General features: G+C 49.8%; 1 protein-coding gene across 1 annotated transcript in view; it reads left to right on the top strand.

Annotated features, from left to right (window-relative positions):
• The window catches only part of EGFR (epidermal growth factor receptor), a 202624-nt gene extending 179199 nt beyond the window's left edge, over positions 1–23425 (top strand). The window contains exons 20-28 of the mRNA XM_045864946.3: positions 2500–2685; positions 12924–13079; positions 13982–14057; positions 17487–17633; positions 19090–19187; positions 20347–20514; positions 20887–20934; positions 21650–21752; positions 22485–23425. Coding sequence (XP_045720902.1) covers positions 2500–2685; positions 12924–13079; positions 13982–14057; positions 17487–17633; positions 19090–19187; positions 20347–20514; positions 20887–20934; positions 21650–21752; positions 22485–22843 — 1341 coding nt within the window. The 3' untranslated portion in view covers positions 22844–23425. The remainder of the gene's footprint in view (positions 1–2499; positions 2686–12923; positions 13080–13981; positions 14058–17486; positions 17634–19089; positions 19188–20346; positions 20515–20886; positions 20935–21649; positions 21753–22484) is intronic.
• The last annotated feature ends 761 nt before the right edge of the window (positions 23426–24186 follow it).

Raw genomic sequence — 24186 nt, 5'->3', positions numbered from 1 at the left:
CACGTGCGGGGCTTTCCAATTCTAACTTTTTATCAACAGCCCTTCTCAAGTTTTAAGGGATGTTTGCAGGTCCATAAGTATCAAATGTCTACTCTGCTCTTTAATGTTGTGATATGATGTTTACAATACAGAAGAAAAGAAAGGCCAGCTATGCTTGCAAGGAGAGGGCCTAACCACTCAGGAAAGCACCCACACAAACGTTCTGCAGCGAATATTAAAAGCTGTAGGAATTTTTGTTGTTAACGGAAGTGCATGGTCTGATTTGTTTTAAATTTCTGGCTTTGTATGATTGCAGTGTAGTTCAATCCTGACATTTTGGGGCAGTTACCTGCCTAAATATGTGTTCAGTACCACTACAAAGACCAAAGAGTTGACGTAGGTCCTTGCACCGCACCCAAGTATTAACCCCACTTGCCGAGGCAGCAAGAACATGTAGGGGATATCAAGGCAATAAATAAGCAGTGTTTACCAGCAAAATACAGTGCTAAAAAGCACTGGGCAAAAGCTAGGAGCTGAGAATGCAGTCCTTTCCTCAAAGAGCACGGTGGGGAGGAAGGACATTTTACAAAAATCACACAAGTATTTAAGTGCAGATTATGTAATGAGTGCTCCAGAGCCCTCAGAAGCCCCGGGAGGGTTTGTTCAAACAGATTGCTGGGCCCCACCTCCTTGCATCTCGCACCGAAGGCCTGGGTAGGGCCCAAGAATTTGCATCTCTAGCAAGTTCCCAGGCAGGGAAGAGCCGGCTCCCCCAAGGAAGAAAACTGCAAGATGCCTGGAGAGTTTAAGACTGGGGATTCGGGAAGGCCCCTCGGAGGAGGAGTCAGACGAGGAAAGAGGAGGTGGGAGGGCATTCCAGGCAAAGGCCCTCTTGTGGCCCAGGGCCTGAGGGATGGTTAAGAGAGCTGAGAGCCAGGAGGACGAGGAAGGGGGGTTTCTGGAGGAGGGGCTGATGTACTAGGCGTGGGGCTGCCCATGAACTGTGAGGCCAGAGGATGGCTTAAGGCAAGAAACAAGGTGCAATCCAGTTTGTGTTCAGGAATCTGTGTATGTGCCCTCCATCCCCAGCCCCACTCTGTTTCCTCGGTCACCTCCAGCTCCTCCAGTGTTCTCATCCCAAGTCTCCCCCACCCCCGCCCCACCCCCACCCCTCCAATGCCTGAATCCACCTTCCACCCACAGGAGTGCTGGAAGTATAAAACATATTATATAAATATAAATATATAAATATAAAAAGGAACCTCAGAGCTCTCTCTTGCAGGCCGTGTAGTCCTTTTCACAACTGATTTAAAGGTCACCACCTTTTGTGTTTGAAAGGGAGACAGAATTTATGGGAGGAAAGTGAGGATTCCCTAATTCTCGGTGGGATTTAAGAGAGGGCCCCCGTTGTGTGAACACGTGTAAATAAACTCACTTCCTCTGCCCAAGAATAGGAGAAGGGTTACAATAGTCTATAGTCATTGATCTGTGTCCACGAGCAGCATGGTTTCTGAGCTCAAGACTGAGGCTGATGGCAACACAGATTTCGCATCCCCGGGCCTCAGTTTCCTTTTCAGATGAGTAATGCACGTGCGGGGCTTGTTCCTGTTCAGAAATGAATCCTGAGGGGCGCCTGGGTGGCTCAGATGGTTAAGCCTCTGCCTTTGGCTCAGGTCACGATCCCAGGGTCCTGGGATTGAGTCCCGCATCGGGCTCCCTGCTCAGCGGGGAGCCTGCTTCTCCCTCTGCCGCTGCCTCTCTCTATCTCTCTCTCTGCCTCTCATGAATAAATGAAACATTTAAAAAAAAAAAAAAAAAGAAATGAATCCTGAGCAGCCAGCAGAGTCTGGGGTCCCTGTAATGTGATGCCCGCTGTCCAGTTCAAAGCCTGAAACAGGCCCACTGGAGGGGCATCTCCAGCCTGGTGAGAATCGATGGCCTCCGTGGGGACCTTTCCCTGCCGTACCTCTGCGTGTGTGTGTGTGTGTGTGTGTGTGTGTGTGTGTGTTTGTCGATTTGGCGGGAAAGTCGCTATCAAGCCTTAGGGACCCAGGCATGGATTTCTGCAGGCCCTGACGACATTTTAAACTGCGGCAGCTTTATTTAGCCTCGGAAGGCAGCTATGCTCACCACTATACCACCAACGCCGGCTTTTTATTTAGCGTCGGGACAGAGAGCTTCCCAGCAAAGGCATCAGCAGCAACGCTCAAACCCAGAGACATCAGGTCCATTTTCATTCAGTGTGTTGCCACTGGGGAACTCCTTGCGTTGCGCTCAGAGGGTGCTGTTTTCCACAAAATGACGGTCAATTCACCATCTAATATGTACGTAATAGGCCCCACATAAATGTCCACTGAATGTGGACACGGGCTACCCTGTCCTGTATGTGTACACATTTTGGAACTCAAAATCACGTTTGTGCTTTGCTTTTTTTTTTTTTTTTTTTTTAAACCTGGGAAGGGGTCTGTCCCTTTAGCCGGGGTGCGGAGCCCTTCTAACGCTTTTCCCTTGTCCACGCAGGAAGCCTACGTGATGGCCAGCGTGGACAATCCTCATGTGTGCCGCCTCCTGGGCATCTGCCTGACCTCCACGGTCCAGCTTATCACACAGCTCATGCCCTTTGGCTGCCTCCTGGACTATGTCCGCGAGCACAAGGACAACATTGGCTCCCAGTACCTGCTCAACTGGTGTGTGCAGATTGCAAAGGTAAATCGAGAGGGGACCTGCCTGGAGGAGTGTGCACATAGCAGCTGTGAGAGTAGGGCAGATACGCCCACTAAACAGCAGGTGAAGCTACCTTAGCTCGCTGTCCCCCCCCCCGCCCCCCCCCCACTGCACTTCCTGTGTGACTAACGAAAGCTGCAAAGAAAAGCAGCAACAGGAGGGGCACCCGGGTGGCTCAGTCGGTTAAATGTCTGCCTTCGGCTCAGGGCATGATCCCGGGGTCCTGGGATCGAGCCCCGCATCGGGCTCCCTGCTCCGTGGGAAGCCTGCTTCTCCTTCTCCCACTGTCCCCCACTTGTGTTCCCTCTCTCTCTGTCAAATAAATAAAATCTTTAAAAAGCAGCAAGGGGGAAAAATAAAGGCAACCGGAAAAGCAACAGTTGGGTTCCCCATCCTGGGATAACTAAATTTGCCAAGAGGGTATGTACCACATGCATTTTGTTTTGGACTCAATCAAATGGATTACCTTTTGCATCCAATCAGGGTCTGTCCCCATGCATGGTGAAAATCTAATTATTCAGCTACATTTAAACAATGTTCGCTTTATTAGGTGCTCAGTATGGTTTGATGCTAGTGTTCTTTCTCGGGTGTTCTTTTGGTTGACTCTTAGGGTAATCTGTAGTAGAGGAGGAACTGTGGCTTCTACCCCATCAGGACTTGCTAACAAGGCAAGCAAGGAGGCTGAGGCTGGGCTGGGCAGACCCAGAGGACAGGGGGGCTGTGGAGACAGGGCAGGTGCTGTGCAGGTTGGAGGGGCACTAGCAGGTGAACAGATGCTTTTGTGCTTTGCTGGGGTTCCTCACGGGCCCCACCTCCCCCGTTAACAGGCTCATTCCGGAGCACGGGACGGCGGAGAATGCAGCCAGGGGACAGGTGGCCCCACCTGCGTGCTGAGGATAGCCGCAGAGCCATGTGCTGGGTACTGAGCGATTCACATGGCCTCCGAAGGACTTCTTACTTTAATCCCAAACTTCTCCCTCTTGATCCTAGCACTGCACCAGTTACTTGCACCCCAAATGGCTAAATTCTTTATTTTCTCCCGGCACTGTTTTACTCAGTTGAATTTAGGGCATTTGTGGGCAGGTCCCTTTCTGAGCGTGTGTATCATTGCCCGTTGGCTCCCTCCACAGAGCAGGGTGCGGAGGGGTGTGCCAAGGCCACGGAGCCAGAAAGCCTGGCTTCCATGAGGCCTTGTCTGGGCCCTGACTGCCCGTGCCTCCCCTGGCTGCAGTCGTAGTCGGTTTATTCCGGTGCCGTCTGGTGTTGATTTCTCAGCGGCAGCCCCTGGAGGCTCCCGGCACCTTGTCTGACCACCGCCAGCCACCTGGTGTGTTTGGCCTTCTCGCACCCATAACCTGGTCACAGAACAGAGGACTTCTTCGTTGGAACTAGATAGTGATCCCGGAAGAGGGGTGTGGGCCTCCCATGCAGTGATTTTATGAAAACGCTTATTACTTCTGTGTGTGACTGGATTAGTCTCCTAAGGCTGCCACGAATTACCACAAATTCATGGTTGCTGACCACAACAGAGAGTTATCTGCTCACAGTCCTGGAGGTCAGTCCAAAATCAAGGTGCCGGCTGGGCCGCCCCCTCCGAAGGTGCCAGAGGCGAGTCCGTCCTTGCCTTTTCTTTTCTGGTGGATCCAGGTGTCCCCGAGCTCATGATCCCCCCCATTGCTACCTTGGTCTTCACACAGCCTTGTTCCCTGTTTCTGAGTCTAAATCGCCTTTTCCTTTCTTTTAAAAGACACCAGTCACCCCTAAATCCAGGATGCTTTCATCCAAGATCTTCACCTGATTGCGTCTGCAACACCCTGTGTCCAAACAAGGTCACTTTCTGAGGTTCCTGGTGGACATGAAACTTGGGGGCCCTGTTCAGTGCAGAACAGTGGCTGATCTGGGGGAGGTGGTGGTTAGCCCCAAGCAGGTTTTACTGAATATGGAATTACTCCTGAAGAGTACTCGTACACGGACTCCTGAGCCCAGAAATTCTTCCTTAGCTTTCTTTCCCAATTATCTATGGCAAGAAACTGAGAATATGGCCCTCCATACAAAGTTACCTTGCTTTGTTTGCTTTCTTTTCTTTGCTTTCTTTTTTTTTTTATTTGAGAGAGAGAGAGAGAGAGCAGAGTGAGCGAGAACACAAGTGGGAGGGAGAAGCAGAGGGAGAAGCAGACTCCCCACTGAGCAGGGAGCCCGATGCGGGGCTCGATCCCAGGACCCTGAGATCATGACCTGAGCCGAAGGGAGACGCTTAACGACTGAGCCACCCAGGTACCCCTGCTTTATTTTCTTTTAAGCACATACTGCTACCTGGGAAGATCTGGCTTATTTACCGGTCCACTTGAGTTTATGCCCACCGACCCCAAGTGGACGGTGAGCTCTGTAAGAATGGTGTCTTGGCCATCCCCACCCTGGGCAGGCGGTCGAGAGCTCTGCACACCTGTGGCCAAGCTTCTGCTTGATTCATTAGACCTGGTTCACCAGAGGGTGTCGGGATAGTTAGCATTTCTTCTCTCATCATCTCACGTTAGGCCACAGCTCCACGAAAGTGACCCTTCTTGGCGATGGGGCACATAGCCTCAGCAAGTTTTGTCCAGCACAGATCTGTGCTTACAGTTCCAGAGGACTGTAGATTCCAGTCTCACTTCTGGCATTTATTAACCACGTGACCTCAGGCAAGTTGCTTAGGGTTTTTTGGGTAGTGAGGATGACACCAAGTTAGCTCCGGGAAGCACCTACCAGCGGTCCCACAGGCACGCAGTGCTCGCTAAGTGTTCCCTTTGTCCATTTCTTTGCCCCTGTTTTGGCTAAATTAGGTTGGATCAATGACTAAAATCTAAGCTGAAGCCTTGTCTTTATCAGCGTCCGTTTCTTAGAGCAGCATCTCCTGTTTCCAGATCTTCTCTCGTTCTTGAGCTTTTCTCCTCTCTCTCTCCTTTGCAACCTTACATTTCAATCTGCCTGAGCCCTGGCGTCTACAAAGATGGGAATTTATTTTACCTGTTACTGAAATCCACTATTGTGCCTCTTGTACTTTGTTTCGCTTTGCTTCACATTGAAGTCCTTCCAGATTGTGGTCGTTAGCTCTCTGGGATAGATTTGCTTTTTGATTCAGAAGAGAAACCCTTTCCCACTGTATTTGAATAGCTGCAGTGATGGAGTGCCTGTCCCTGGAGGGAAAAGAAAGAAATGATTTCCTCCGTTACGAAGAGAGAAATTTGCTCTTGGGTTAGTGACTTTTTATCTAAGTATTAAGCAGTTTTCTTTGTAGAAGTTGGAAGTGAAACTACCCAGAAACGCTTCGTGGCTGACCAGAAACTGAACTCCTGGCATTTTCTAAGTGGGATTTATTGACTTATAAATGTCCTGCCTTGATTCACAAAGGCATGGACTCTCTTGGGAAGTTTTCTAAATATTGGTGGAGAGCCGGCCACTGTTATGCAAGCTTGTTGTCCTGGCTAAACTGCTAAAAGGACAAATTCTATCACCTGGGCAAAAGGAAAAGAAAAGAAAAGAAAAGCGAGTAGGCTAGGGAGGAAGTCAGGATGGGCCGGAGAGCAGAAGAGCCTTCTCGAGTGTGGTGGAAATGGATTCTGTTCTCCGGCCTCAGGAGCTGGTGGAGACACCACCTCCTCCCCAGTCAGAAAGATCCTTGCTTCCTAAGCTCCTGGCTCAGGAGGCCCAGGGTGGCTCACACTTGCTGGGACTTGGTTGCCTCAGAAAGTGTATCCACTCTTTTCTGGCTACATAAGCCAGCTAGTAAGTCCCAAACTGTATCAGATGGCGCCATAATGTCATAAAATGTTCTAATCTGAAAGATCCTATCATCTTATCAGCCTGTCACGTGGAAAACATTGCTTTTGTGCCAGATTGTTCCCCTTAGAGCATCCATCACGGTGCACGTTATTACGAGGCCCTGCAATAAATAAAGCTCTCTAGACTGTGACTAATCTGACATTGTCCCAAACCTCTGGGACAAAAGAGCTCGCTTATCACCGAACCCAGATTAAGGTCTCACAGAATTGAGTTTTCAGGTAATTGACAGAAGTTGAGGATCCTCGAGGTCAGGCGCTGGAGAGGTTTGAAGACAGATACAAGGAGGAGGGAGAGGCTCTGAGCAAGACACGTTCTGCAGCCTCATCCTCTGACCACAACTGTGTTTAAGTCGATCTAGGGGATACAGTTTAATGAGGACTAACTTAAAAAGTCACTTCAAAGGATTTATTTTTTTCAGCATACAGGATTACTTAGTTTGGTCTCAGTTCATTTGAAGAAGCCCCGGGTGTCTTCATTGGCCACACATTTGTCAGAACGATCAGTGCTTGTGAGCAGCTAAGAGGGGAGGGAGACAAGACGGGCTGAGCCATTTGTAGGTTATCCCGTCCAAGTGAGGGGCAAGAAGGGGATCATTCCACCCGGATGTAGCCAGCACAGTCCGGGCCGCCTGGGTTCAGTTCTGGGTGCCCCGTCTTGAAACCCATGTTGACACACTATACTGTGGTCATAAAATAGACAAGCAGGGGTGTGAGAGGAGGAAAATCCCGCCGGTCAAGGAAGTAGCAAAGGAGCTACAGTCCATTAGTCTACCCAGGCTGGGTGGCAAGGAGACCCCCACTTCTGTGCACCACGTCCTGGTCCCATCTGGGCTCTGGCCTTCACCACCCAGGCCGTCTCCTTCTGTGCTGCAGGTCAGGACTCATTAAGGTGAGGTTCAAGGCGCAGCCCCCACCCCACTAACCGTGCAGCCCAAGGGTGCTGATTCACCACTGGCCTCTTGCCTCCATCCTCAGGAAGGAGGACTCACCTGAGCTGATTCCCCCGTAAAGCATGCTGCTCCGTAAACTCCCAGGCAACAAGATCAGATCAGTGACAGAGCCAAACAGCCGATCCCGTTACCAGCCATTTCAGTTATTTGGATTATTTTTTTAATTTATTCTTAAATGTTCCACAAAAGATTACAGTTAAATTTAATCAGTCTAAATGATCACTTTGCAGTATGTCATCAAAAAGCCAGAAGGTACTGTGGTATTAAAATATCAAAGTATCGGGGCGCCTCGGTGGCTCAGATGGTTAAGCGACTGCCTTCGGCTCAGGTCATGATCCTGGAGTCCCGGGATCGAGCCCCGCATTGGGCTCCCGGCTCGGCGGGGAGTCTGCTTCTCCCTCTCCCACTCCCCCTGCTTGTGTTCCTGCTCTCGCTGTCTCTCTCTCTGTCAAATAAATAAATAAAATCTTTAAAAAATAATAACAACAAATAAAATAAAATATCAAAGGATCGGGGCGCCTGGGTGGCTCAGATGGTTAACCGTCTGCCTTCGGCTCGGGTCATGGTCCCAGGGTCCTGGGATTGAGCCCCATGTCGGGCTCCCTGCTCAGTGTGGGAGTCTGCTGCTCCCTCTCCCTCTGCCCCCCACCCCCATTTGTGCTCTCTCTGCCTCTCTCTCTTTCTCTCGATCTCGCTCTAAAAAAAAAAAAATCAAAAGTATCCAAATATCAACTTTTAAATATTTCACTTAACAATTGCTTGGGCATTTATCTGCCAGCGTTAGGAATCATGTGCAATAGATACATAAATAAGACAAAATTTCTGTTCTCCCCAACTTATAGACGTGAGGGAAACAGATCCATACAGAGCTAGAGTGCTATGCTACAGGGAGAGAGTGGTCAGAGCAGGAGAGAGCTGGGTGCGTGGAGGACCACAGTCCCACAGGCTGCTATGAAGGGCATGTGGGGACCAGCGAGGGGGGCTTGGACTGTCAGCCGGGTGCCAGGTGCTGGGAGGACAGTGGCGGGCACGGAGGAGGTGGGCAGGCAAGGCAGCCTGTCTCTTAGCCTCAGGAGTTGTGTGCTGGGGATGTGAGGGAGAGGCCTGCCCCCGTCCCGGTGGTGCACCCGCTGAGACATGACCATTGCACAGTGGTGAGAATGCAGAGCGGCTCAGTGGCTGAGAGATGCTGAGCGGAGGGACGGGCAGCAGTGCTGAGCTGGGGAGGACGCGCAGAGACCCCGCGGGGCCCTGCATGCCCACACAAAAAGACAGCTTCATCTCAAAAGCAGAGGGTGCTTCTCAGGAGTCTATGCGTGATCAGAGTCTTTGGGAAGCTGTAATGTAAGCAAGCTATGACAGCGACCTAATTCAAGCTCACAGCAAATGGATGGAGAAGGCGGGGGAGGAGGAAACCATGACACTCACCGGCCCCTGCAGAGGACTCTTGCTGGGCACCATCCTCTGTTCTGCATGGCTTAACTCAGTTAACCATCTGATTAGCCCACTTTACATACCGGGAAACTGGGGCACGGGGGTGCTTAAGTAATTTGCCAAGGTCGTGCGCTAGTAAGCAGCAAAATCAGGATTGGACCCCTCGCAGCCTGGCTCCCAGGTCCACGCTCTTGACCAGCACTTGCTGACATGGCTCAGGGCAGAACCCACAAGCCACTGAGCCTGGCCGTCCCCCCGTCCCTGTCACAGTACTGTGGTGCCACCCCCCGAGCTCTGTCTGGGATCGGAAATTCTGACACTTTTCTACCTCTCCTGAGGGCTGGGGCTCAGTGGTGTGTGAGCCATACTCGATGTCATTCTGCCAGAACCATCTCCTGTACTCTGCACGTCCTGCTTGGGACTTCTCCCCGTGGCGGTTTATGAAACAGAACAGAAGTGGACCCCGTGGCAGCCTGTCAGTCCTGTCAGTCTGGACTCCTCCCAGGAGTCGTAGGATGCTGCAGCCCTCCAGAAAACGGAGTCTGTAAATGTCAAACCCAGCCACCCCCAGTCCTTTCTTCTTCCGTAGGTGTCGTGCCAGAAAAACCCTTAACAGCCGTTTGAGGCATATCCCTGTGTGTCTCCCCTGTGCTTTGAGGTTCCAGGCTGGCTCTTCGAACTCCCTGCTGACCTTGGAGTTTCAGAATTCGTCCTAGCTGTCCTGTAGTAATTAACAAAAATAAGTACGTTGATTTAAATTAAAGTGAGGCTCTCGGAGAGGAATCCGGAAATGAGCTTCCCAAGAGGCCCCACTGAGGCCCAGGCTGATACGCTTCCTGTGGTGTCTGTTTAGATGGACTCTGATCAGGGCTCTTATCTCTGCCGACTGACTGGTTAAAATATAACTTCGCCGGGCACCGAGATGGCCCTTTAAACTTGCCTTGATGGTGTGGGACAGAGACTGATGAATAGAGTTTTATCTGAGTTCAAATGAGCCGAATCTGGCCGCCCCCAAATCCTCTCTGATTTAAACCCCTCTGGCTGATTAGCTGTGCGCCCCAGAAGACATAAACGGCTCTTTCCCAAGCCTTCCCCGAGGACGGAGAGTCTCAGGAAACGTCACCATTTATTAAAGTTGTCCTGGTCCTTTACAGACCCGGGGGGCGGAGGCGGGGCCCGGGGCAATTTATTAGGTTTGCACAACAACGTGGACTTACCCCGGGGCACAGAGCCAAGGGGCTGGGCGGCTGGGGTTTTTTGTTTATTTCGAGCTTCTTTGACATCTCAAGCAGCCTCTGGGCCAGCAGGCAAGTTTCACGTGGAGGCCCCAGCAGGAAATCAGGACTGGGTCCCACTGGTGGTCTCAGGGACTCAGAGCACTAGGCCTGACCGGCCTCTGGACCCGCTGGGGCGGCTCTCAGGGTGGTCCTGCGGCTCACCGGCACTCTGGCCCCCGCGGAGGCTTCTTGGAAGATGTGTTGGAAACACGCGGCGCATCGTCAGTGCTCAAAACCGTCAGCCGCTATATCACTCCTTCATTCTTTCATCTGTTCATTTTTTTTTTTTTAAGATTTTATTTACTTATTTGACAGAGACAGCGAGAGAGAGAACACAAGCAGGGGGAGTGGGAGAGGGAGAAGCAGGCTTCCCGCGGAGCAGGGAGCCCGATGCGGGGCTTGATCCCAGGACTCCGGGATCATGACCTGAGCTGAAGGCAGACGCTTAACCGACTGAGCCACCCAGGCGCCCCTCATCTGTTCATTTTTCAACAAACTTCTGTGAAAAACGTGTCCAGTGTACAGACTGTGGGGCATTTAAAGAGGCACAATGAAAAGTTGGAGATGGTAGTTGAGTGAAGCTGGAAATATCCTCTGAAGGCCTCCCACACACACCCCCAACCCCCCCCCCCCCGCCCCTTGTGGGTCTAAGGAACTCAGAAAACACAAATTTGAAATAAAGCAAGAGGGACAGGGCAAGATGGACTGGTTCCTGTGTGTCCAGCCATGCCACAGTGACTCAGCACCTACCACTGAGGAAGTCTTCGGGAAATATCCAAGGAAGCAGGGTCAGCAACACAGGGTGGAAGGAAAAAGAGAGAACGAGTGAGCTCATACAGCCTGGAATGCAGATGTTGCGCCTCAGCAGGCAAGAGGCCAAGCACAATTAACCCATTTTGAATGGGTAAGAGTACACCATGTTTAATAAATAGAGGCCTTGCTCTTTTATAAGACACAGGAGGACTGAGCAGGGTCCCAGGAACCACAGGAGAGATGGAAGCTGATGAATGGAGCATACTGTGACGGGGTCGTGGGGAGAGGTGATGGGGTAGTAAGTCAGTCCTCTGTTTGGAGGAGTTTTCTCGGCTTCTGCTCCTTCCCTCTCGCTCCCCACATGCCGTTCCTAAATAACAATCCCTAATTTGGAAGTGCCGTGCCAGAGAGAACCTGCTAGTTTCCTCTTGAGTAGACATGAGCCCCGTTAACCTTATTTTGCTGCATCTGAGGAATCTTAGGAGGGGAACACTTAAATCACACAGCATCGTAAACATTCAGGAACTTTCTAGAAAATACGAGGGAGAAGGGAGACATGGGGGTTAATCATCTTTTTTCCAAAGAAAGGCCTCAAAAATAGCCCTCAGAGGCTAATTCCTGGTAGCATCTTTCTAAGATCCTAGCTTCCTACGATGGTTGGTTCTGCTCCAGAAAGAAAAATTTTTAATTTCACTTCACGAATAATTTTCACCTACTGTCTATGCAAAAGGAAGCACAGAATTTGCCAGAAAATTGGGGAATCCATCCTTAGGGGCAGGTTCTCCCGGCAGGTGCCCTCTCACGGAGATCCCACTGCAGCTTCGAGAAAGCCAGAGACTAGAGCCGCGTGGGTGAAGCCCGGGTGTTTGCATTTCATGCGCTTCAGTAAGCATTTCTGTGCCTGTCTTTGCTGGAGAGCACATGAGTGTCAGCTGTAAAGGAGTTGGAAACGTGGTCCACTCCCCTGGCTGAAGAGAGAGAGGCACATCCGTGAGCAAGTGGGAGAGAATGTACTACCAACAACGTAAGATGTGTGCAGAACTTAGCAGCGTCTCCTGCCTGCCAGTCTGGCCCTGCGTAGAGGTTGAGCTGCCAAGCTCATGTCCCCAGGTTGGAGCTTGGTAGGGTCCCAGGGAGCTTGGCTGAGCTGGCCAGGCACGGAGCACGGAAAAGGAGAGGCTGCGAGTGCTCGTGACAGTCGGCAAGAAAGCTGTGGGCAAGGACTGGACTCGAGAGGGAGTATTTCCGGGCATTCGTGTGTCAGGCACTGTGCTACGTGCTTCTCAAATATTCTTTTCTTGCTCTCTCTCAGTAGTGATGATTCTGATCGCCACAGAGTTAGGGAGGTGACCAAAGCGGGGGTGGGTGGGAAGTGCCACCTTGTCAAAGCAAATTCAGTGTCCGTGTGATTTCATTTAAAAAAAACAAGGAGATCAAACTGGAAAAAAAAAAAAAATCTTGTCCATCGGTAGCAGATCACGGCAGGTAGTCCGGGAAAGCGTGAGGGCATGTGGCTTCACAGCACTGAGAAGCATTGACCTTCCCTGCTTTACAGGTCAGCTACGCGCCGGGAAGGTGACCCCAGGCAGGTGGCACGGTTGCCAAGTTCCAGACAAGCTTCCAGCCAGGTCTCAGCTTGCTCTGTCACTGCCCTCGGATACTTGGTTCATCTGGGTTTAAAACTGGAGTCACTAGATGGAGCAAAGTTAGCACGTCAGCAGCTCATTATGTCTTCATTAATTTGTCTTTTCATCAATTCAGTTGATAGTTACTAGTGTTTACAGGGTGCAAGTGACTGTGTCCGTCAGGGGAGGCACACAGACGGGGGCAAACGCAGTCCCTGACGTGGAAAGCTCCGAGTCCAGTGTGGACATGACATCAAAGCTTTGTGCGCAGGTGCCTTGCCATCTCTGCCTGAACCCCAGTCTGTGCTCTTCAGGGCGGTCTGCTAAGCAATGCTTTCCCTCATGCATGGCCCCATGTTTCAGGGCATGAACTACCTGGAAGACCGGCGCTTGGTGCACCGCGACCTGGCAGCCAGAAATGTCCTAGTGAAGACACCACAGCATGTCAAGATCACAGATTTTGGGCTGGCCAAACTGCTTGGAGCCGAGGAGAAAGAATACCACGCAGAAGGAGGCAAAGTAAGAGGCTGGCTTGTAGATCGGCGAGCTTTTTCTCACCAGCAGACTGACCGATGTAGGGGACGTTCTGAGAACGTTCTGGGTGAGGGCGCAGCGACTGCCACTGACACCTGGGTCTAGCCAGGGTCTTCTTCTGGAAGTACAGACCAGAGGGGCTGCTTTGAGAGCAGGATTTGCTGGGAGAGTGAGAACAGATGTTTCTATCGTGTCCAGAGGCCAAAGCCAATAAACACGAGCTCAGCTCCATCTTCGGGTGACCATTAGCCAAGGTTAGGTCTCAACCTCCCCGCTTCAGAAGGGCAGCTGGGAAATGTCACAGCTATTGAGGACATCTCAGAAATATGGAAAACTCCCCGTGCCGTTCCTAGAGCTCCCGAGGGTCTCTGTAACTCTTGGAGGGTTGGCTCCCTCCTCCCAGACAGACTTGGGGATCCTCCGGGGGGCTCTCTCCCAGCACTGGGGCGGGGTGCAAGTCTCATTTTAGGCCCTCCAGTAGCTCTGAATCGGCTGTACCCCTCTTAAGTTTCTCTCTGACCTGGATGGCTCCGAGCAGTCAGCCAAGCAGCCAAACTCCCATAAACGTGGGGTGGCTAGGACCACAGTGCACCACCAGGACCCCCAGCCCACAGCATGTGCACCCAGTTCACCAGAACTGCCCACAGACCAAAGGTCCTCAGCCGAGGCCTTCGTGAAACCACACCTGGGGCCAAAAGAATAGCCCTGTTTTCTACCAGATTTAAAACTTGCTCCTGCTGGGAGGGAGCGCTGGTCCTAGGGTATCAGGGTGGGGTGGCCTGGCTTTCCCACGTTTGTCACTTGTAATCTGTTTCAACGTGATTTAATTTTTTGCACCAGAGGGAAGCTAATGGCTATCTTATTACTTCCTCTCTCATCATTCCAAGGTGCCTATCAAGTGGATGGCTTTGGAATCAATTTTACACCGAATTTATACCCACCAAAGTGATGTGTGGAGCTATGGTGAGTCAAAACCTTGATGCTAATGAATGCGTACTGAGCCGAAGCCCGCTTGTATCGTTTGTTGATTTACGTTCTATGCTCTGTCATCCAAATACTTTCTTCCAAGACAGTGACTAATAATAGCATAGTAGTTGCTGTCTATCCTACTGAGAAAACATGGCAAAGGAAATGGAGGCTGACTAGCATATTACATGTCACTGGAGATACTGGTGAGCTTGTCAAGGGTGGGGGCGGGTAATGGAGGGAAAGAGAGCTCGGACTTAGGAAGCGCCTGGACCTGCGACATCAAACCAAACTTGACCTCTTGCCATGGATTTGAAGTCAACCAAAGGGAGGTGACAAATGGGGTTTTCCGGGTAGAGACGTGAGGTTTTGTGATGGACTAGCTCAGTGGCTATTGTTTCATGCAGTGAATGGTAGTCTTTGTGTATCAGAGAGAATGGCTTGACAAGAGGGCACTGTGAGGATGTGTCTGTGGGGGGGAAGAAAAAGAAGCAAGGGAAATAGTTATTGCTGGGAGCTCTAGTGAGGACATCTCATCAGGACTGATTCTCTGTTTCCCCTCCAAATCCCCCCGTGGCCCTGCACAGGCCCGTGCCCCTCCTCTCCAACACGCTTTCCCGTTCTTGCCTCATTGCCTTTGCACAAAGGATAGCTTGAGTCTACAAGGGCCTCGCCATTTAAGAAGGTGTCACTAACACATTCTCATAGGCTGCCATGTTTACACCTGTTCACGGTCGGTCCTCACGAGCCCAGCAATCTGCTGGAAGCCCGCAGAATAGCTCACCTGATACATTTCTCTGTGAATTATCAGTCTATTCCCACTGCTAAAGCAACGGGGGTGAGGGTGAGGGGCCACCCCATCTCCGTAGAAATGGGTATTTGGGGAGAGCAAGATCGAGGCAAATGTCCAAGAGGAATTTGGTTATTATCACAAAAACAAATCATTCAGGCTATCATCCACTTAGGGGCTTTTTTCATAGCATTTTAACTTCCTAATATTTTAAATGTATTTTAGTTTCAGGGATCTCTGTCTCTTCTGCTAGGATGCAGGCTTTACGAAGACAGAGATTTTTCTGAGTGAATAAGTGAATTTTTTCCATGTACCTGTGAGCTGAACTGCCTGCGATTAATGAACTAGATAAGGAAATAAAGCTATTCTGATGCCTTGTTATTTTAGTCATTTTCAAGATGTGTCTCCTCCCCAAGGGGGATGAGAAGAAATGCTTCTTTTCCCACTCCTGCGTCCCATCCAGAGGCATCTCCGTGGTCGCCTCCTTTCCTCAGGTTCCTGATGGGTCTTCTCTCTCCCTGTTCTGCCCACATTCGTCTGTTCTCCAGACAACAGACAAAAAAATACTTTTAAACCATAGCAGACTTTTAATTCTCTGCTTAATAGCCTTCTTTGGTTTTGCACGTATGTTCCAAACAAAACCTGAGCTCCTCACTGGTCTGGCTCCTCCTACTTTTCCAGAATCACGTGGCTGCACTTCCCTCCTTGCCCTCCGTGTGGCAGGCGGCCTTGGCCAACTCGTCATCTGTCCGGAGTTGGCCCACATCTGTTGAATAAATGAAAACTCTTAAATTCTGTGACTTAATGCCTTTGGATGATTACAAGCAGTACCAGAAAGTCTGCCTCACTGTAGTGGTCGTGTGTTTTTCATTTCAGTGGAAATTGTGTTGTCAGTGATTATAATCCGCCGTCCCTGGCAGTAACTGGAATTGTTAAACCACAAACCTAACGGTCTAGTTTAAAAAACAAATCCTGTTGGGGCGCCTGGGTGGCTCAGTCAATTAAAGTGCCCGACTCTTGATTTCGGCTCAGGTCGTGATCTCAGGGTTGTGAGATGGAGCCCCACGTCGGGCTCCGCGATCAGCGCAAAGTCTGCTGAGAGATTCTGTCTCCCTCTGCCCCTCCCCCTGCTCCCTTGTGCATGCTCACTCGCTCTCTCTCTCTCAAATAAATAAATAAAAATCTTTAAAAAACAAATCCTATTATTCCGCTCTCTAGTTTCCAGTCAAGACAAAATATTTTAATAAACTAGGAATGTATGCGTTCCACTTAGGAGTTGAAAAGAGAGAGAATTCATACCATGTTCCAGGCTCTCTCCAAAGCTACAACCAGGTAGACACACTACTTGAAAACCTGAAAAGCTTGCCTTCCCACAGGAATTCATTGTGCATGTTTATACATAATGTTTAAACCTAGTTAGAGGGGAATGAATTGACTTCATGGATCTGGAAGTGAGATTTTATTTTTTTATCAAGTCCATACTGACACTGTGGTGAGGAAGGACAGAAGAATCTGTTTTCTTGCCCTTGGACCATTACTTTGCTTCATTTTGCAATCTTGCATGCTCTATATTCAGGTCGTTTGGCTCTGGGATGGCCCCTGGTTAATCCAAGCAGACCTGTGGGAACATGTGTCTAGTGGACAGCTCTAAAGAAAATGGACCATCAGACCAGCTGGAGATCAGGAAACCGCCAGGATCCTGTGTCTGCTCCCTCCCTGTGTAGTCTGGGGACCTAGGCTCAATCCCACTGGAGTCACCCCAGTGCACCTTCCCTGTGCAGGTTTCTAGAGCAGAGAATCCCATCAAGGGAGGCACAGAGATGGAAGGATCATCAGAACCCAGGGATGGTCTGGAAAAACAATTCTAAAACTACTGCTTTGATTTTTTTTTTTTAATCATGATTGATTTATTTTTGAAATAAAAGATTTGGGGTTTTTATGGGGTTTTTGTTTTTTTTATTTTTTTTTTTAAAGATTTTATTTATTTATTTGAGAGAGAGAGAGAATAAGAGAGAGAGAGAGAGCACATGAGAGGGGGGAGGGTCAGAGGGCGAAGCAGACTCCCTGCCGAGCAGGGAGCCCGATGCGGAACTCGATCCCGGGACTCCAGGATCATGACCTGAGCCGAAGGCAGTTGCTTAACTGAGCCACCCAGGTACCCCTGGGGTTTTTATGTTTATTAAAAAGAACGTAGGGCTTTTTGGTTTCCAATTTTTATTATTATTTAAAAATGTGCATTGTATAAACCTTGTCTGCAGTTTCCGTCTTCCATATATACAAGTCGCTTAGGGCAGATGTCTGAGTGTGGAACTCCTGCTCCTTATGTCATTATAGTGGTTGCGTTGTGTTTGTTGCTATTACTAAAAGTTTTACCATTTATTGGCCACTTACTATTTGCCTGGCGTTGTCTGAACAGTTCAGTTGCGTTATCTTATTTGATCTGCACAACTATCCCATAAGACAGACACTGTCATTATCCCACTTTACAGAAAGGTACACTGAGGCTTCTGGCCGTCCAGCTGGTTGCCCAAAGCTGCAGAAACGTAGGTTTTCAAAGTTAGAAACATTTAAATGATGACTAAAGCAAAGTGTCGTGACTATCATCAACTCATAAAGCAACTACTTCATCCTCTCAGGAGTCACCGTTTGGGAGTTGATGACCTTTGGGTCCAAGCCTTACGACGGTATCCCCGCAAGTGAGATCTCAACCATCCTGGAGAAAGGAGAGCGCCTCCCGCAGCCGCCCATATGCACCATAGATGTCTACATGATCATGGTCAAGTGTGAGTGACTGCCGTGGCCATCCACGCGGGCTTACCCGGGTGTTGGCACTCAGAGTGCCTTGTTGGGCCTAGAAAGGTGTTGCAGCCCGTAGCCAAAAGACTGAGACCTTTGATTCCCGGAAAAAACGTTGTCACGTTCTTTATGGCAGGCACCGAAGTCCAGAAACATCTGTAAATACGCTCTCCCAGCATTCTTCAGGAAGCATTTCCTTGACCCATTGAGCACAGTGACTTGGCATGTGCCCATGTTTGCAAGCAAATAAGTAAAATCAAATTCCTCCAGAAACCATTACACCAAAATATTCTCTTCCCTGAGTTGCTCGATGAAAACGGCGCTGCACGTTTTGAAGCCTGTAACCAGAGAGACCGAATGTTTTTAAACGCCTAACAATGAGTAAGCACACGAGGCTGATAGAATCAACATTTCTGCCTTGACTTAAGCCTCTCAAATGATAGATCTCCGTGAGGTCTTTTGCAGCGTAGCAAGTAAACATTTTAATCTGAACAAGAGTGTGTAACGTGGTCGGTGCTGTCGTTCAGCCGGAAGCACGAGTTCAGCAGGCTCTGAGGATAGCATTCCACGCGTGGTGAGCACTTACGCAAGAAAGTAGTACAGGGAATATGACGGGGCCAAGTCGGTGTAAATACTAATGCCTTTCCGAACTTTAGACCCCAGAGTTAACCTACTTTAACTTCCTTGCTTTGGACTGAGGAAGCTGGGATCCAGAGAGGTTACATGATTCGTCTGAGGTCACACAGCACAGCAGTCTGTCCTAAAATAACTTGACAGCCTGCCGATAAAAAATAAATGTGAGCCCTCAAGAGAGACAAGGCTTTCCAGCTGATCGCTGTTCCTCCAGCTTGTTTAATCCAGGTTTAGATCACTGTGTAATCAAATGGGCTGGCGAGGTTCACCAGTGTCCTAGGGAAGGCCCTGGAACACCCCCTTGACTTGCGTGCTTGGTGACTGAGGATGTAAGACATCAGGGTGCAGAGTTCCCAAACCCCAGGGCTCTTAAAGTCCCTAACTTTCCCTAAATTGAATCTAGTTTTCAGCTTGCAAGCGAATATAGATGAAAGTAGATGTCCACTGAGGACTTGGCCGAAGAGCCCGGACACCGGGGCTCCCTACAGTCTTAGCAGTTCACAAAGAGCGATGTATCCAAGGCTGCTGGATCACTTAAGGTGATAATACCAGAACTCTGGCCCCAGGAAGAGAGGCATAGAAAATCAGAGGACGGTGCTGTCATTCTGATTCAGGTATTTTATGTCATCATGGTCTTTAAACTGTGATCAGCGCGAGTTTGCCAAGACTAAAGAGCCTATCACAAAGATTCGGTTTCTGCATCACTTCCTTGCCTAAAAGCGTCTCACCATAAATGCTTTCTGGAAGCAATGCCATCTTTATCATTTCTTTCAGGGTCTAATTGTACTGTTTTCCTCATTCCTTCCCCAGGCTGGATGATAGATGCAGACAGTCGCCCAAAATTCCGTGAATTGATCATCGAATTCTCCAAAATGGCCAGAGACCCCCAGCGCTACCTTGTTATCCAGGTACCAGATCACAGTCTCTGAGCTTCCACTGGGAGAAGTCCCTCTGATGAGCGTCCAGTATCCCTGTGTTCCACTGTGTACCAGTTCGATGTCCCTGTCTCCCAGGTCCCGTCCTTAAATCCTCAGCACCTTAGAGCAAGCCTTGGTTAAGGCACGGGCCACACTGTGCCCTAAGTGTTCATTTGTAGGGCCCCCCCGACTCCATTTGCCATTCTCGTCTGAACTCTAGCATCCAGACATACTCCGTTCCGTGTGTCGTCTTCATATTTCGGTTTGCCAGGGCCTTTGCTCCATCAGATGGAGAAGCAGGGCTTTGGTGGCTGCAGATCTCACTCCAAATCCCCGAGTCTCCGCTTAGTGCTTTAGGTTAAGAAAACCAAACTCACGGGGCTGTTTTCATTAAGTCAGTGAAATCATGTATGCAGAATAATTTACATGGCACCTGAAGATTCTGCTTAGCAATTCTGGCACGTGTGTGTTGGGGGGTGGGGAGAAGGGGGTTTCCACACACCTCCCAGCAAGCGATTCCCTGACGCCAGCTAGGTGGCTCTCCCCAAATCTCCATGTGTTCACCAACCCGGAAGCTCTCCGAACCCAGTCCTTGTGGGGCTTTATGGAGCCTGCATTAAATAGGTGTTATTGGTTAAATGAGTGGCCAAATGGTGATTGACCACCTGCAGCCCCTCCCCCATTGCAGGACATCAGGGAGGGTGATGGACCGGAAGTTCCAATCCCCTCATCTCTGGTTGGTCCCCCCCCCCACCATCCCCCATCCCTCAGTGTGGTCCTAAAGCCCCTCGTCAAAATAAAAAAACACACCTTGGTCACTCTCACCACTTGGGAGATTCCTTAAGAGGTCTATGCCAGGAGGAGGGACAAATGTCTTTTTATAAATTACAAGATCGCAGCACCTGACAGCATAGGACACACTCAACAAATGCTGTTCCTTCATCCCTTTCTTCTTCCTCTTAAGCTGTTTCTGTTTCATTAAGGAGCTTTTAAACATCAAAGAATTTTTAATGTTTTAACGTCAGGTGGGGGAGGGAAGGAACCAGGGTGATCGCATTAGAACCAAACTGCCAAACAGAGAGGCGTCTGCCAAAAAAGTGGCATAGCACCTCTCTGGGCCTTACCAGTTGTCTCAAAACCTCTGCACCAGGGGGATGAGAGGATGCATTTGCCAAGCCCTACAGACTCCAACTTTTACCGCGCCCTGATGGACGAAGAGGACATGGAGGACGTTGTCGATGCCGATGAGTACCTCATCCCCCAGCAGGGCTTCTTCCATAGCCCCTCCACATCCCGGACCCCCCTCCTAAGTTCTCTGGTACGAAATGTCACTGCTTCTCAAGCACCAGGTCTGCTGCTTTGAATGAATTGTTCAGAGACAGGGATACCCATCTAGTAGAACTCAGAGACAGAGAAGTCGATTTTAACCAAATGGTCAAGCCAAAGTCAGACTGAATCAGTCAAGTGTATTAGTTCTTTTATGACATTGCAGCAACTGGACCGTAACCTCCTTAGGTCCACTAGGGGCCAGAATTAGGTCAGAACTAACCTAGTTTTTCTGAAGCTAATGGGTCAAGACAAAGTGAAGCGCCTTTAATTGTATCCACTCCCTGAGACCCCACCTCCTGCGTTCAGTGGGCATGGGTGAGAATATGCACGCGTACCCTCAACAACTTCGATTCTTTTCCAGAGTGCCACCAGCAACAATTCCACCGTGGCTTGCATTGACAGAAATGGGGTACGTATGAACACCTCATAAACCCGAATTAAGTAACAGCTCCGTATCACGGCTCTACTGCACATAGAAGATGCCCACCTTACCCCAACTAACCTCGATTTTCCTTCCTGAATTGCCTGCCTTCCTTCCTTCCTTCCCCCTATGGTTTCCCTGACCCCCTACCCTAAGGCCAGCAGTTAGCTCTCACTGATCGCAGGGCTGTTCAGAATGGGGTTTGTGGACCTACAGCAGCATCACCTGGCGGTTTGTTAGAAACGCAAACTGTCGAGCCTCCGACCCAGACCTACGGAGGTAGGAATGCGAGGGGCAGAGCCGGGCCATCCGTGTTGGAGTCAGCCTTCCAGGTGATGCTGATGCTTGGTGCGAAGCCTTGATCGAGACCTGTACTTCCCAGTATAGAAGCCAAGAGCCACACGCGTCTATTTCAGTGTAAACTGGTGACCATCTTGAAGGGCAGAGATCATAGAACGTTTCTGTCACTGCCCAAAGCCCTGGTGCACAGCACTGACCAGGTCCTTGCCACTCGCCCTGTGGTCTGTGGGCCCCCGGCATGGGCGTCACCCCGGGGGCTTGTGGGAAATGCAGAGTCTCAGGCGCTGTCGTGGACCCTACTGAATCAGAATGTGCAGTTTCACAAAATCTCAGGTGATTTTTATACACTTCGAAGTCTGAGCAGCACTGACTGGGGTAACCTTGCCTTACTTCCTCCCCTCAGAGCTGCCCCCTCAAAGAAGACAGCTTCCTGCAGCGGTACAGCTCAGACCCCACTGGCACCTTGACCGAGGACAACATAGATGACACTTTCCTCCCAGCACCTGGTGAGTGGCTCACCCTGGACAAGGTCGCGCTCCGCGGCCTCCCCATGCAGCAGGGCCGGCCTCCATCCCCTGGTGCCCAGGCTGCTTGCTTCCCTCAAGCCAGTCCAGAAGTGGACACGGTGGCGAGTTTGCAGACACGAAGTAAGGAGTAAGAGGCAGAAAACACGGAACAGCTGAGCATGCGTGCGGGTCTTTGTGTTGAGCTCAAGCCGTGTCCGGCCGGGAGGTGTGTTTTTAGGATCAGTTCGCAGATTTTCTAGAATTTGAGGCAAACATCAAAAGATGCGGGCACGTGTGCACAAGCGTGTGCGTGTGTGTGTGTGAGAGAGAGAGTGGGAGCAAGCGTGTGTGGGTATGATTGTGTGTGTGGGTGAGTGTGTGTTCACGCACGCATGTGACAAATTCGATCCTGGCTCCATTCTTAGCCAACGAAACATGTATTTTCCTAATCTCAGCTTTATCCCCAGATGTTCTTGTGTGCACACACACGTCTTAAGGCTGCCTGTCCTTTTGAGAACTTTAAATTGGCAGGAGATAAATGTGCCCACTGCTTTCAGAATTATAGAAAAGAACATATTGCAGCCAACAGCAAGATAGTCATCTTGCCAGACGCCCCCTACCTTCAGTTGCCTCGTGGAAGAACATTGACAGGGTTCAGACGTACAGATGGAAAATCCTGCGGGGGTTAAGGCTTTGCTGATTACCTCACTTGTGATTTCTTTTCCGTTTCAGAATACATAAACCAATCCGTTCCCAAAAGGCCTGCGGGTTCCGTCCAGAACCCTGTCTATCACAATCAGCCTCTGAATCCAGCTCCTGGCAGAGACCCTCACTACCAGAATCCCCACAGCAACGCAGTGGACAACCCTGAGTATCTCAACACCCACCCTACCTGCGTCAGCAGTGCGCTCGACGGCCCCAGCCTCTGGGCCCAGAAGGGCAACCACCAAATCAGCCTGGACAACCCTGACTACCAGCAGGACTTCTTCCCCAACGAAGCCAGGTCAAATGGCATCTTCAAGGGCCCTGCAGCTGAAAATGCAGACTACCTGAGAGTAGCACCACCCAGCAGTGAGTTTATTGGAGCATGACCACGGAGGAGAGCGTAGGACATGAGCGTCTCAGATGTGTCGCCCCCCCTGGGACCAAGCCATGGCAGCTACACATTAGTGCTGGTAGTCACGCCCACGTTAACTCTCGGACCCGTGGACTGGTTTGGCCATATGTGCTCTGATGGACCCATCCTTCACCCAGGAAGCGCCCCCTCCTCAGATGCACTTTGGAAAGTTGCTGGGACATTCCTTTGTCTTCAAACTGTGAGGCCTCCGCAAAAAGGCATCCAGCAAGAATATTGTGTCTTTGGGCAGAAGTTCACCTCTCCATGAGGTATATTTGATAAAAAACAAAACAAAAGAAAACCAAAAAAATTGCATAAGGAGTTTTATTGCTTGGGGACCCTGGGGGCTTTTAATTGTCATTATTGATTTTATTTCTCATGGGCTTTTCCAATGAGGAAGAAGCTTGCTCATAGCACTTGCTGCACGGAGTTGATCCAGGCCCAACTGTGACCAAGAAGCAAGGGTCAGAGTCTTCCAGCTAACATTTGATTCCACTGACTCTGCTTCAAGATTCTTCCACTGCAAGACAATTAAAAAAAAAAAAAAAAAAAAAAACTAGAAGTACTCTGTGTCCTAAGCAGGACTGATTGGTACTGTAGCAAATCATAGCAGGTACAAGAGGATAAGCCACTTTGAACCCTTCCTGAGCGCAAAAGAAATGGAGGGGGTAGAATTCTTCTTCAGACTTCTTTTTATATAAATTTCTTCATGGTACTTACTCGTCATCGGTTGACCAGTGTTTTCTAGTTATAAGTATTGGACTTATTTCTTTATTTTCCATTCCACTGTTTTGAAAAACTCAGTATGCTTTCCCTGTCGGTAAGAGGAGACGGTACATCAAACCGTAACCTGGACCAGCTCGTATTTGATCAGCATGCAGACCAGTAGCCTTTAATCAAGACGGAACAATAATGCAAAAGTTCACACAAGAACATGGCTCCCAAATTTGAGTCTCAGAGAAAATACATCAAGTCCTTTGGGGGTTGGGGAATGGGCATATATCAGGACACTGCAGAAATGAGAAGCTGTTCCTAAAACTCCCACCCCGCCCCTTACTGCCAAATTAGGCTACTTATGGGACATAATTTTCTTTTTATTTTACTTTAGAAGTTTTTTACTCAAAGGGTACTTTTTTCCCCTCTCTGGTAAGCTGCCCCAAAGCCCCTCCTCGCCCTTTGTGAATGAAAGGATCCAGGCTCTGGGGCCACCAAGCAGAAACTGACAGCCCTCACCCCTGGGGGCACACTTTACAGGGGGAAGTAAAAACACTATGCGTCGGGGAATTAAAGTGGGAGATATGAAATCAGAGTTTGAAA

The sequence above is a fragment of the Mirounga angustirostris genome, unplaced genomic scaffold, assembly GCF_029215605.1.
Source record: "Mirounga angustirostris isolate CCGP_5_RB_7025 unplaced genomic scaffold, mMirAng1.0.hap1 SCAF_12, whole genome shotgun sequence".
Taxonomy (NCBI): Eukaryota; Metazoa; Chordata; class Mammalia; order Carnivora; family Phocidae; genus Mirounga; species Mirounga angustirostris.
Note: the sequence above shows the minus strand (reverse complement) of the source record. Positions and strands in the feature narration are given on the sequence as shown.